This window comes from Pseudophryne corroboree, chromosome 5 (assembly GCF_028390025.1).
Source record: "Pseudophryne corroboree isolate aPseCor3 chromosome 5, aPseCor3.hap2, whole genome shotgun sequence".
Taxonomy (NCBI): Eukaryota; Metazoa; Chordata; class Amphibia; order Anura; family Myobatrachidae; genus Pseudophryne; species Pseudophryne corroboree.
The window spans coordinates 581,675,979-581,689,295 of record NC_086448.1 but is presented as its reverse complement, the minus strand read 5'-3'; the positions used below and the strand labels follow the sequence as shown (position 1 = coordinate 581,689,295).

General features: G+C 41.8%; 1 protein-coding gene across 1 annotated transcript in view; it reads left to right on the top strand.

The window, feature by feature from the left end:
- Positions 1-13,317, top strand: part of ZNF407 (zinc finger protein 407) — a 1,019,576-nt gene that overhangs the window by 119,740 nt on the left and 886,519 nt on the right. Inside the window, exon 2 of the mRNA XM_063923352.1 lies at positions 9,303-13,317. This exon is cut by the window's right edge and continues 9 nt beyond it. Within this exon, the coding sequence (XP_063779422.1) occupies positions 9,339-13,317 (3,979 nt within the window). The 5' untranslated portion in view covers positions 9,303-9,338. The remainder of the gene's footprint in view (positions 1-9,302) is intronic.

Below are 13,317 nucleotides of genomic sequence, written 5' to 3'. Positions count from 1 at the left end.
AATCTCTTCTTTCATAGGTCAAAGCTGGACATTTATAGTACATGAGGGGTCATAGGTCGGTTTGAATAGGTGGGCGATGCCTGGCCTAGGTGCACTTGCAGATGTCCTCCACTGGGTTCCCGCCGAATATCAAGAGTACAGTAAATACAGTGTGATATTAATATTGTATTCCTGCGCATATCTATGCGCAGGAGCGTGCTACATTCTGCAAACTGCCATCGGAATATTGCCCTTGAAATACTGTACATCTGGATACCAAACACCACCTCCTAACCTAATTCTGTCCCCTCATATCCTGTAAAGTCAAATCCCTCAGTTGCTATACTTCCAAAGTAAATGTAACTTGCTGGTGTGGTGCGTGTAGACTATGTGTAAATTATGCACTATGTTGATTAAATATCGGATATGTCTTTGTGGCTTTACCATGCAAATGCGTATGCTACCGTTTTTACTCATACCACGCGCTAATACGCAAGACTTCGTGAGACAATATACGCACGCACGGCAGAACAAGCACACGCACGGAGGCCACTCTGTGTGGTGTTTGCACGTGATAATATTTTCAATTTTGACACCGTATACCCCGCTTACCTGCTCTGGATCTTGTGGGAAGCGTTTAGCCTCCAGATGGACCACTTTTTGGCAGCCACTGACCCTGCTAAACAGCCACGGCAGCGCTCGCTGAAATCGCGGGAGGATTCCAAGATGGCCGCCGCCATGCAGCCTGCAGTACAGACACGCCAGCTGGCGCAGCTTGTGAGTACTGAGGGAGGCTCAGCCCTCCCTAATACAGAGGAGACAGAAATTACTACTGCAGTGCCTGCTGCCTCTTTAACTCTGCCTCCCCATACATTGCCACAAGCAGCTGAAAGCCCTATAACATATTCCACCATGGTGCAGGCAATACAGGACACAATTAGCCCTATTATGGAATCCCATGCTTCCAAGGTCACGCAGGCTGTTGAGGATATAAAATCCCAAATCAAGCAACTATGTAAGAGGGTCCTAACAAACGAACAACGTCTTGGGGAAGTGTTCTAAGATGTCAGTGACTTAAAGACAGACTGCCACATTACAAAAAGCACATTATGTTTTAAACAAACTCGACGACTTCGAAAATTGCTTGAGGCAGAATCTTTAAAGGGCCCTGCTCTTTTTACCTTTATACAGTCTACCCTGCCTGACTTACTCGACCTTCAAGACCAATGTGAGGGGATGGTGGTAGAGAGAGCACATAGGATTGGCCCCTTGCATGATACCTCTACCGGCAGGCCTCGCGCTGTCATTTTTCGTGCACTTAATTGTATTCATAAAGACGCCATATGGTCAGCGTCCCGATGCAAACGAGACTTACACTGGAATGGCATTAAGCTTTACATATTCCAAGATTACTCGGCCAAGGTGGTGAGGGCACGGAAGGAATTCACCCCTATATGTTCCCGCCTTGTGAAGTCTGGACAAAAATTCGCCCTTATGTAGCCCGCTCGCCTACGTGTGTTTTCTGGATCTTCTTTCAAAGACTTTTCTAACCCCTTTGATTGGTGACTCTTATTTGATTGAGAAGGGAGAGGAACAATCCTCTAAACTGATGTTTACCCACTGTCTCTTAATATCTTTGATCGTTACTTCATGGTCCTTATATTATATGATGCTGCTATGTTTTGTACCTAACACTATTCCAAATATTATTGATCTAACTGGTATCAAGTTTTTCAGTTAACTCTGTACTCCACTTATATTAGGGACTGCCCTCTTTTTGGGACTCCCTACAGTATGTCTTTACATACTTCATAGTCGCTGCGGCCACATTTAAATGCAGGAAAGGTTATTTTTATATAGATATTTTTCGTGGTATGTATCAATGTCTGTACCTAAGGCTGGGGCAAGCCGGAACTCTCACAATTTTCTTCATTTTAGGAGAATTTCATTATATACACTTATTTTATACTGGAAGTTACGTTTAGTTGTAGTAATGTGCAGATTATGTTCTCTTGTAGAGCGCCCTGCATGTGTCCCCCCCACCCCCTTCTTTTCCCAATGTTTTTCCTGCTGTGTCTTGTCTTCTGTTGATGTTATTTTGTCTTCTTTATGTTTTTTCCTTTCTATGCACAGACTATAGTATTTTTCCAAACGGCTGGTACCCTATTTTATCCTGGATAGCATTCCACACTCGTGAGTATACTCATCCTGTTCATTTACTATGTCTAGACTAAAGATTGGCACTTACATACACCTGCGAAACGCAGGAAAATCCTGATTTACCTGTGACGGCTGGACATTGACCTTGCGTTCCTACAGGAGTCGCATCTTATTCTCTCCGAAGTATTTAAACTTAATACATTGGGATGGGCTGTACTGGCTGCAGCCCCGTATAATAGTAAAGCACGGAGGGGTACTTATTCTGATTAGAAAGCAGATCGCTGCTGAGGTTCACTCTTCACAAATAGACCCTGAGGGTAGATTTTTAATTCTTGACTCCACGATTCAGAGCACATTTCATTCTTTGTAACATTTACGCCCCAAATACAAACCCACAGCCCTTTTTTCTAGATTTAGCAACCAAATTGCACCCACATTTCCATGAAAATATTATTCTAGCAGGTGACTTTAACTCCACAGCTTCCCAAGTTTTAGATAGGAATACTCCTCTCCTCGAGACGTACCACCCTAAAATATGGCATTCTCTATTTGTTGAATCTTCTACATTTGGTTGATGGCTGGAGGACATGTCACTTGATCGAACGTGAATATTCCTGTCTGTCTGCAGCCCATGGCACTTTGTCATGGATTGATTACATCCTGATATCTGCCTTGCTGTTTGGTTAGGTCCACGCCTTCGGCATCGAACCCATATCTCTATCTGATCATGCGGTTTACTGGTCCACTCTTGCCACTTTTACTGATAAAGGCCCCAATCAGCAGTGGCGATTTCCATCACAACTGTCCAATTCTATCAAATTTAGAAATATGCCTGAGTCCTCCTGGATGGACTATAAACATAACAATTTAACTACTGCCGAGGAGTCCCCACTGCTGTATTGGCAAGCCTCTAAACCTGTGTTGAGGGGCTTCATTATTTCTTATACCTCCAAACACCGTAAAGACACCCAAGCTTTGTATTTAGATGCACAATCCAGGCTGACGGAGGCATACTAAGCCTTTAAACGACACCCTACTTTGGAGACAAAGACCACATATAATGAACAAAAAATACTTTTTGATCAGACATGGGCACTCTAAAGACTTTAGAAGGGGGTGCACTGGCTCCTCCCTCTATGCCCCTCCTCCAGACCTCAGTTAGATCCTGTGCCCAGAGGAGACTGGATGCACTGCAGGGGAGCTCTACTGAGTTTCTCTGAAAAGACTTTAGTTAGGTTTTTTATTTTCAGGGAGCACTGCTGGCAACAGGCTCCCTGCATCGTGGGACTGAGGGGAGAGAAGCAGACCTACTTAACTGATAGGCTCTGCTTCTTAGGCTACTGGACACCATTAGCTCCAGAGGGTCGGAACACAGGTCTCATCCTCGTTGTTCGTCCCGGAGCCGCGTCGCCGTCCTCCTCACAGAGCCGGAAGATAGAAGCCAGGTGAGTATAAGAAGAAAGAAGACTTCACAGGCGGCAGAAGACTTCAGATCTTCACTGAGGTACCGCGCAGCGGTAACGCTGCGCGCCATTGCTCCCACATTCACACACACTGACGGCACTGTAAGGGTGCAGGGCGCAGAGGGGGCGCCCTGGGCAGCAAGAATTACCTCAAGGGACACTGGCTAACATATTATATACTGCGGAGGCTGTATATTAAAAAAAACCCTGCCAGTATAAAGAATTGGAGCTGGACCGAAGCCCGCCGTTGAGGGGGCGTTGCTTGATCCTCGAGCACTAACCAGCGCCATTTTCTCCACAGCACGCTGCAGAGAAGCTGCTCCCCGGACTCTTCCCTGCTGAGCAAGTACAGAGGGCAAAAACGGGGGGGGGGGCACATTTAATTGGCGCAGTGAGTGTATTATTGATCTATAAAAGCACTGTACAGACTGGGATTTTGTCCCAGTGACCAGTGGCGCTGGGTGCGTGCTGGCATACTCTCTCTCTGTCTCTCCAAGGGGCCTTATTGGGGGACTGTCCCCATATTTATTTATCCCAGTGTGTGTGGGGTGTCTGTACGTGTGTGTCGGCATGTCTGAAGCGGAAGGCTCGTCTAGGGAGGAGGTGGAGCAGATGATTGTGGTGTCTCCGTCGGCGCCGCCAACACCTGATTGGTTGGATATGTGGAATGTTTTAAATGCAAATGTGATGTTATTACATAAAGGAATGGACAAAGCAGAGTCCAGGGAAAAAGCAGGGAGTCAATCCATGGCTTTGACTGTGTCACAAGGCCCTTCAGGGTCTCAAAAACGTCCCCTTTCCCAGGTAGCAGACACTGATACCGACACGGATTCTGACTCCAGTGTCGACTATGATGATGCACGGTTACACCCACGGGTGGCCAAGAGTATTCATTATTTGATTATGGCTATAAAAGATGTTTTGCATATCACAGAGGACCCCTCTGTGCCTGACACGAGGGTATGCATGTTTAAGGAAAAGAAACCTGAGGTAACGTTTCCCCCATCTCATGAGCTAAACGCCTTATTTGAAAAAGCTTGGGAAACTCCAGACAAGAAACTGCAGATTCCCAAGAGAATTATTATGGCGTATCTTTTCCCCTCACAGGACAGGTTACGGTGGGAATCTTAGCCCACGGTGGACAAGGCTTTGACGCGCTTGTCCAAAAAGGTGGCGCTACTGTCTCCAGACACTGCAGCCCTCAAGAATCCTGCTGATCGCAGACAGGAAACTACCTTGAAATCAGTTTATACACATACGGGTGCCTTGCTCAGACCGGCAGTAGCGTCGGCATGGGTGGGTAGCCCAATTGCAGCATGGGCAGATAACTTGTCATCTGACATTGACACCTTAGATAAGGATAGCATTTTATTGACCTTAGGTCACATTAAAGACGCAGCGTTATATATAAGAGAGGCTGCTAGAGACATTGGGCTGTTGGGTTCAAGAGCTAATGCCATGGCAATTTCTGCTAGGCGGTCCCTGTGGACCCGCCAATGGACGGGTGATGCCGATTCAAATAGACATATGGAAACTTTACCTTACAAGGGTGAGGGTTTTTTTGGCGCGGGCCTCGCGGACCTGGTTTCCACAGCTATCATAGGTCACGGCCGCCACTTCTCACCACCCAGCCAACCCACCCGCCTGCATACACATCTTCCAGTTCCCGCCTGCATACACAGCTTTCCTTGCCCACCCACATCCACACCTGCCCGATCGCCTGCTGCTCAGTATTCGCAGAACTCCACTATGAACAACCCCCGCCACTGAGAGACAGAGAGGAGGACATCTGATAATATTTGTTATTTTATTTCTCCTGTGGGGAACAGTAGGATTTCAATAGAATTTATGTGGGAAAAATAAGGATTTATGGGGGGGAACAATGTGAATAATTCATGTGGGGAGCAATAGGATTTATGTAGGGAGAAATGTGATTGATTTTTGTGGGGAGCAATAGGATTTATGTAGGGCAACATGATTTATGTGCGGAGCAATGTGATTGTTTTTTCTGTGTAGGCCAATGTATGTGTGGATTTTTTTTTTTTTTAATTGTGAGGGCCAATGTGTGTGTTTAGTTTTTTTCTTTGGGGAACTGATGGTGTGCCTTGGTAATTTTTAAAATATTGTTCGGTGTGCCGCAAGTAAAAAAAAAGGTTGAAAATCACTGCTTTACAATATGGATATATTTGGTGTCTGCATTTCTTCCACTATTTTCTAGATGCATTTATTATTGTCTTACATACTACTTATCGTATGTCGCTTCCCTTATATTGTGTCTTAAAATTTTCCTTCAATAAAATGGTTTGTGAAAAAAAGAAAGACTTTTTATTAAGACCTGAAATGCGTGCCGAAACAGGGACACCGGGGAATAAGAATTGGTTGGCGCTCTCCAGAGGATGCTACAAGTGCCTTGGATGCACAATTTGTAGAGAGATGATCACTGGAAAAATTTTCTGTCATCCACATAGTGGACAGAAGATATATCTCAAACAAAGATTTACGTGTCAGCTTGATCATGTCATCTATTTCCTCATGTGCCCATGCGGGTTGATGTACGTGGGGAAGACTGTAAGTACCTTTTATAGAACGAATGTCCCAACATCGTTACACGATTCGCTTGGCACACGAGACGGGAACATCAGGCAAACCTGTAGCGATACATTTTTTGAAAGAACATCACCAGTTGGCTACATTGCATTACATGATTATAGACTCTGTTCCACTGCTCACTAGAGGCGGGGATAGGTGTCTTTGACTTTTAAAAAAGAAGCAAGATGGATACATGAACTGGATACGGTTGCCCCTAAGGGGTTAAATGAAATGTACCCTCTGAATATTTTTCTATGAATATATATAATGACTATATATATTCTGTATAAATAATGGAAAACTTTTTTTCTATGAGGATCAGCATCCCCTTTAAGGTCTCTATGATTACATTAATATACAGCGGCTTATGTAATCATACAGTATATGGTGTTTAGGTGTTCTACCCATGGTTCTACGTATTTTTTAAATTGTATTTTATATTGTGTTATTGTATATTATGTATATGTGTGTTGTGTTTGTAAATGTGGTGTTAGGCACTATGTGTCTTTATATACCCGGAGCCTGTCATTGGGTTTCCGTTTATAAGATATTGCTATGCTTAATTGCGCTGTGCGTTCCACCAGTAAACAGGTGGAACGCATCCGCCGGATCTAGAGGAACATTTGGCCTCTAGTGTTTAGCTATAGTGTTTAATGCGCAGCCGCGTGACGTTACTTATGTTGGAGGTAGACTGCACGGTTAGCACTATGCACTAGTGTGGAGGATTGTGCTTCCCTGGGGGCGTATTTATGGTGCGAGGGGTCCCGAAGCGGGCCTATGCACCCAGCACTTCCTGTTTAGCGTTTGAGATGGTATTGATAGCTTGCAGAGCGGTTTTACATGAATTAAGTTCTTACAGTAAGTGAATAAGTTTACTATCTTGGGCACCAGTTTCTGTAATGCTGATGATGGGAGTGCAGCAGTGCAGTCCAGCGATACCTGTTACTTAAACATGTTTATTTAGATTATGGCCTACTTCCTGCATACATGTGATTGGGGGCGGTACCCGGTGAGGGCCTCTGGGCATATACAGTATAGGCCAGATTGGGCCTGTGGTGAGTTAGGCTTCTTCACTCTGGTAACTGGGTCTTGATAAATATCCATGCTGGGCTTGATACGTCGACATGACACGTACCTTTGTGACGTAATGTATGTGAATTAAAACTTATCTGTGAGATATCTAAAAAGACTGGTGAGTGCTCTCTCTAATATATATGGATAGACGATGGCTGACTATGGAGAATACCCAGGGATGCCTGAGATATATTGCACCCCAGCAAGATGCCATTAAGAATTTTGTGAGTAATGCTTCACACTGACACTGGGCTGGCCCGGTCTCCGTCATCACCTGTTCCAGTCTAGGCTTCAACATTACTGATTCCAGCCTTGTTATCTAATCTGCCTCTCCCTAAAATATTCAGTCCTGCCTCTTTACCCCAGAGTCTTACCGGGTTACTCAACCCAGTTTATTTCAACTGGACCCTTTCATACTGCAGCACAACCCGGGTTGCTGCACGTTCACATGTAATAGCCCAGGATGCTGATGGTCTGAAAGGGGTATTACTGTGATGGGTCTACTTGTATAAACTTCAGACACACCCATAAAAACAATCTTTTATTGTTTGTTTTTAATGACCGTTAAAGGAGTCAGCTACTCAATGTGACTAATCAGATTACTTATTTTTATTAATGATATTACATTCCTAAATTCAGTTTCTCATTTAAAGATCTTGCTGGCTCCTAAATGGGATTAACAGGTTCTTGACTGCTACATTATGTTGTCTAACCCAGCTGCTGCTGCTGCTGCTACTGTTGTTGTTGTTGTTGTTGTTGTTGTTGTTATTATTTGTATCTCTGTTACACCACCCAGACCATCTAAGTTGAGTTTGGTTTCATGGGGCAGTACGGATGGTGTAATGGTTAGCATTACTGCCTCACAGCACTGAGGTCATGGGTTCGATTCCCACCATGGCTCTACCTGTGCGGAGTTTGTATATTCTCCCCGTACTTGCGTGGGTTTCCTTCGGGTACTCCGGTTTCCTCCCACAATCCAAAAATATATTGGTAGGTTAATTGGATCCCAACACAAATTAACCCTAGTATGAACATGTGCTCGTGTACATGTGATAGGGAATATAGATTGTAAGCTCCACTGGGGCAGGGACTGATGTGAATGGGCAAATAGTCTCTGTAAAGCGCTGCGGAATATGTGTGCGCTATATAAATAACTGGTAGTAATAATAATAATAATAATAATGGTTTTGTTTTTTTTGTTTTATTTTTAATTGTTGAAATGGTTCTTTAGTTTTCCAATTTGGCCACCAGATGTCCTCCCAACACTTATGTATCTTTCTAAAACTAGAAAACTGAAGATCTCATTCATAGCACATCCTAGATTCAAATTGTCTTTTCTATTTTTTTATAACTGCTATATTAAATGCATTTTTGTATTATTTCAAAATGAAGTATATATTTACTTCAATTAGTATTCCACTTGAGAGGATAAAACCTAAAATACCACTTTTGATGCTAATAATGTTAAATGAAATAAACTATTTCCATGCTATTCTACAAAGATAAGGGTATGTCACAATGGAGCAGCCTACTAATTCATATGTTAAAAGATGGATTCATTTGCAGATCTTGCTGTGTATGCATAGTAGTACATTAATTTTTTAAAAGATATTAGCGATTTGTGATACTTTTGTGTTTAGTTTTTTATAAAAAGGTTATTTCCCTTGAGCACTTTTTGCTGTAACGCACATATTTTTGTAGCATTTGTTTATGTATTACTTTGAAATCGTAGCCACCCAAAAAATGGACTGAAGAGTACTCAAAATTACATTTTGTTCTTGAACAGACTTTTGGATATTGGTCAAAATTTGCAAAATAATTAATGTCAACCTTAAATGTCTGCAATTTTGAAGAGCCCTTAAAATTTAAAATATTTTACATGTATGTTTGTGAATGTTTCTTGTAGGTCTTCAATATAATGCACATATGTAAGGTTAATAATTCTTTGAGATTGTTTTTGAAACATGGTTTTCTTTTGCATTGTTATTTGCCACTGTACTTTTATATTAATCTTTATATTAATTTTTTCTTTGCCAGGTATTTTTCACATCAATGGACATTTTATAATTCAATATGGAGCAGGAAAAGAGTCCAGAAGGCCAGTCTTTAGCAGAGGAAGCAGTTGTTGTGGAAGAGATGGATAGCAAAGGCAACATCAATAAAGAGTACCACTTGACTCAAAGTGTCGGAGAGTCAGACTATGCAAGTACTAAAAGGCCACTTTCACAATCCTCTAATTCCAGTGAAATGGCCGGGGAGGAGTTTGAAAACCCCTCGTCAGCAAAACGGATAAAGCGTGAGACAGAGGTGTCTATTGTTAGTAAATGTAATGAAAACCAGCCTTGTTCCCATACAAATCAAACTGAGACAAATGAAAGTGATTTGATCCCCAATAAAGTACAGTCACCACCTTGTTCAGAAGAACAATCTGCATTTACTCAAGAAGAACACAGCGATCACAGACTGATACACCCATCTCAAAAACTTACCGATAGCACTGTTGAGAATATTGTTGACAAGAATATTAAAAAAGTAGAAGATATCGTTTCCTCCAGTAGTGATTTAAGTAAGAATGTTGATGACCAGGAACGTGGCATTACTTCAGTGAACACTTTGACGGGCCCTGAAGCTGAGATCAAAACACAAGGCAGAGTCTTCTACTGCAAAAAATGTGATTTCCAATGTTTGGATAAAAACCTTCTGCTTGCTCATGTTAACGATTCAGCTCATCCTAAAAGAAAAAGTTCTATGAAAGAAAAAGAAACAGGAAAGAAGAGTAGTAACAAAAAAACAAAACTGAACACCAGTAAAGGTGTAATAAAGCAGTCTAATCCTTCCCCTGCTAAGGTAATAGACTGTAACACTGTGTACTCTAAATTGTTATCAAGCAAGGATAATGTGAGGCACTTCCCAGCACCAATGACATCACCATGCAAAGGTGAAGACAAAATGTTGACCTGTGGTTCCACATTGGGTAATTCTGAGAAAAAGCTGAGGAACAAGTTGAAAAACACCAAAACCTTAAAATCTGTCAGGAATAAGTCTGAAATAGAAAAAGATGTAAAAATGTTAGAAACTATTAGCAGAATAATAGCCAAAAGAAAGCATGACAGGAGGGAACACCAAGGAACTGGAAGATGTTTGTTTAGAAAAAAATATGGTTTTAAGCATTTTAAAAAGCACTTGCAGTTGATGAGTAGTACTAAAAAAGGCAGACTTAAAGATCGGATTGTGTACTTAAAAGGTAATTTAAAACCATATATAGAAACATTACATATATATTCAGCAGCAGCAGAATCATTGCAAACTTCAAATACCACTCATCAGAATGTGATGAAAGACATAGTACAAAGTACTTTTACATTACCTTCTTCTGCGTTTAGAATAATACATTCTACACAACCTGGGGAGCTGTATGGTTGTGATTACTGTAAAAGTTATGTTAACACCAAAGAGAACATGTTTATTCATTTTTGGAGGAAACATGCGGAGCTAATGCAGTGTTACTGTCAAGTGTGTGGCTATTCATGTGTGACACGAGGGGACTTTGAAAAGCACTGCCAAAATGACAAACATAAGAAAGGAAGTGTGTTGTTAAAATGTTACCTATGTGGGTTAGATGCTTCACATGAGTCAACCTTCAAAACTCACATGGGTGCTGAACACAAGATGTACTTCTATTGTAGTGTTTGTAAGGTTTACTTCAAATCGAATGATGACCGCCTGCACCATGAAACAGCAGTGGAGCACATCTGGGAACATAGACAAAGCCCAGTTAGTACTGATGAAGGCAAATTGGAATTAAAGATCAATCTCCCTGATATTTGTCCCCCAGAAAATAGACGTAGTGCTGCTGGTAGTACCATTGAATTAACCATGGGTGGTGATGTAGCGAATCAGGCTAGAAAGCCTCAGTTTCAATGCAAAAAGTGTTTCTATAAGACAAGATCATCAACAGTCTTGACAAGACACGTCAAGCTCTACCATGCACATGATTATCACTTTTTATGCAAGGCGTGCAACATTTACACAATGTATAAGGAAGGCATGGAAAGACACATTAAAAGAAGCAAGCATATTGAAAATGCTAAGAAAAACAACATTGGATTACTTTTTGAGGAATGTATAGAAAAGGTTTCATTTGATGGAGTTATAGAGCCTGCCATGTTACAGAAAGGTAATCCCCAATGTGAGGACTTCCAGGCCGCTCATACAAGCTCTGAGAGCACTGCATCTTCCACTGGAGAATCATTATGTTCTAAGCACTCCCCAAGTCAACCCAGCCCCATTCTTGCAAATACACCCAAAAGGGGGCGACCAAAGGGTAATCTCTCTATCTCATGCACTCACTGTGGACTTATGGCATCTAGTGTTACAAACCTTAAAGTACATATAAGGAGGAAGCATACACATCAATACAACTATAAATGCAAGGTGTGTAATTATGACACTGTAACTAAAGGTGATATGGAACGCCATTGTATAACCAAGAAGCATAAAAACCGTGTAGCAGAGCACAAGATTAGCCAACAGAAAACAGACATTGTGGTTACCACAGATGGTACAAAGTTTGAAGCTGCTATCAAGAAAAAAGGAAACCTAGCTGCTGTTACTAATGAGCATGTTTATGTTGGTGCATCATCACACCTTGCCCCCTATTCTCAGAAGGAACAAGCTGTAAATACTGATCATTCAGTTACTCCACAGATGGAAACCTCTTTATGTGAGTCTCTCGACAAAGTTGTAGGAGAGAATGTTGGCCAGACGGGATATGTTAATGTCCGTAATAACAAATGTGCTAATTGTGATTTTGTTGGGGATTCTGCATCTCTAGCAATGCATGTGAGAAATACACATGGAAAGGAATTTGAATACTACTGTAAGGCATGTGATTACTATGCTCTAACTCACAAGGAGATGATCACACATGCATCTAGTGAGAAGCATAAGGTCAACCATGAGTCTCCTCAGTCCAGCACTTTGCTTGTGGACACACTGGCTTGTAATTTACCGAATTTGCCAGACAGTGTTCCTAAAGAATCCGTTCATGAAAAACAAAGGGAAGGGTTAGTAGAATGTGATCAGATCCCTCAATCAAATATAAGCAATTGCCCCTCTTTTCAGGAAAATAGCAATACACCCTTGGAGGCTTCTAAAATGGCAGTTGCATCTGAACTCATGGAAAGTAGCGAAGTTCTAAAGCAAACCTATGAAGGAAACCCTGCTTTACTGGTGAAAGAGGGAAGGGATGATAATATTTCAGTGGACTTTCCTGCACAAGCATGTACTGTTAAAGTATGTCTAGGAAGTGCAGAGACTGAAGATAAAGATAAGTTTGAGGGAAATGATGAAGCAGGTGGAGCTCAAGTGTTGGTGAATGAAGAAGGAGCTGGTGATTTGTTAGAATCCTGTAGCACAGTTAACACAAGCAGTTGTATAACCAATGAACATTTCTTTGACTCTTCAATTGTTAAACTCAAAATTGTGTGCGACGAACTCTCAGACAAACATACAACCAGAACAAGTAAGATTGTTGACCTTGAACCTAAAATACTTCAGCCACAGGTTATAAAGAAGAAGAAAACCAATGGCACTAAAGGCAATGCAAACCGAATACGTTGCGATGACTGTGGTTTTCTGGCAGATGGACTCAGTGGATTGAATGTTCACGTTTCCATGAAGCATCCAGTGAAAGAAAAACACTTTCATTGCTTACTCTGTGGTAAATCCTTTTTTACTGAAAGTAATCTCCACCAGCACTTGGCTAGCATTGGCCACAAAAAGACCGAACTGGCCAGCTTTGATGAACTACCTGAAGGAGGTGGAACATTTAAATGTGTGAAATGCACAGAGCCTTTTGATTCTGAACAAAGCTTATTTATTCACATTAAGGAACAGCATGAAGAACTTCTTAGAGAAGTAAACAAATATATTGAGGAGGACACAGAGCAAATAAACCGTGAGAGAGAGGAAAATCAGGGAAATGTCTGCAAGTTCTGTGGGAAGATCTGTAAAAGCAGCAATTCCATGGCATTCCTTGCTCATATCCGCA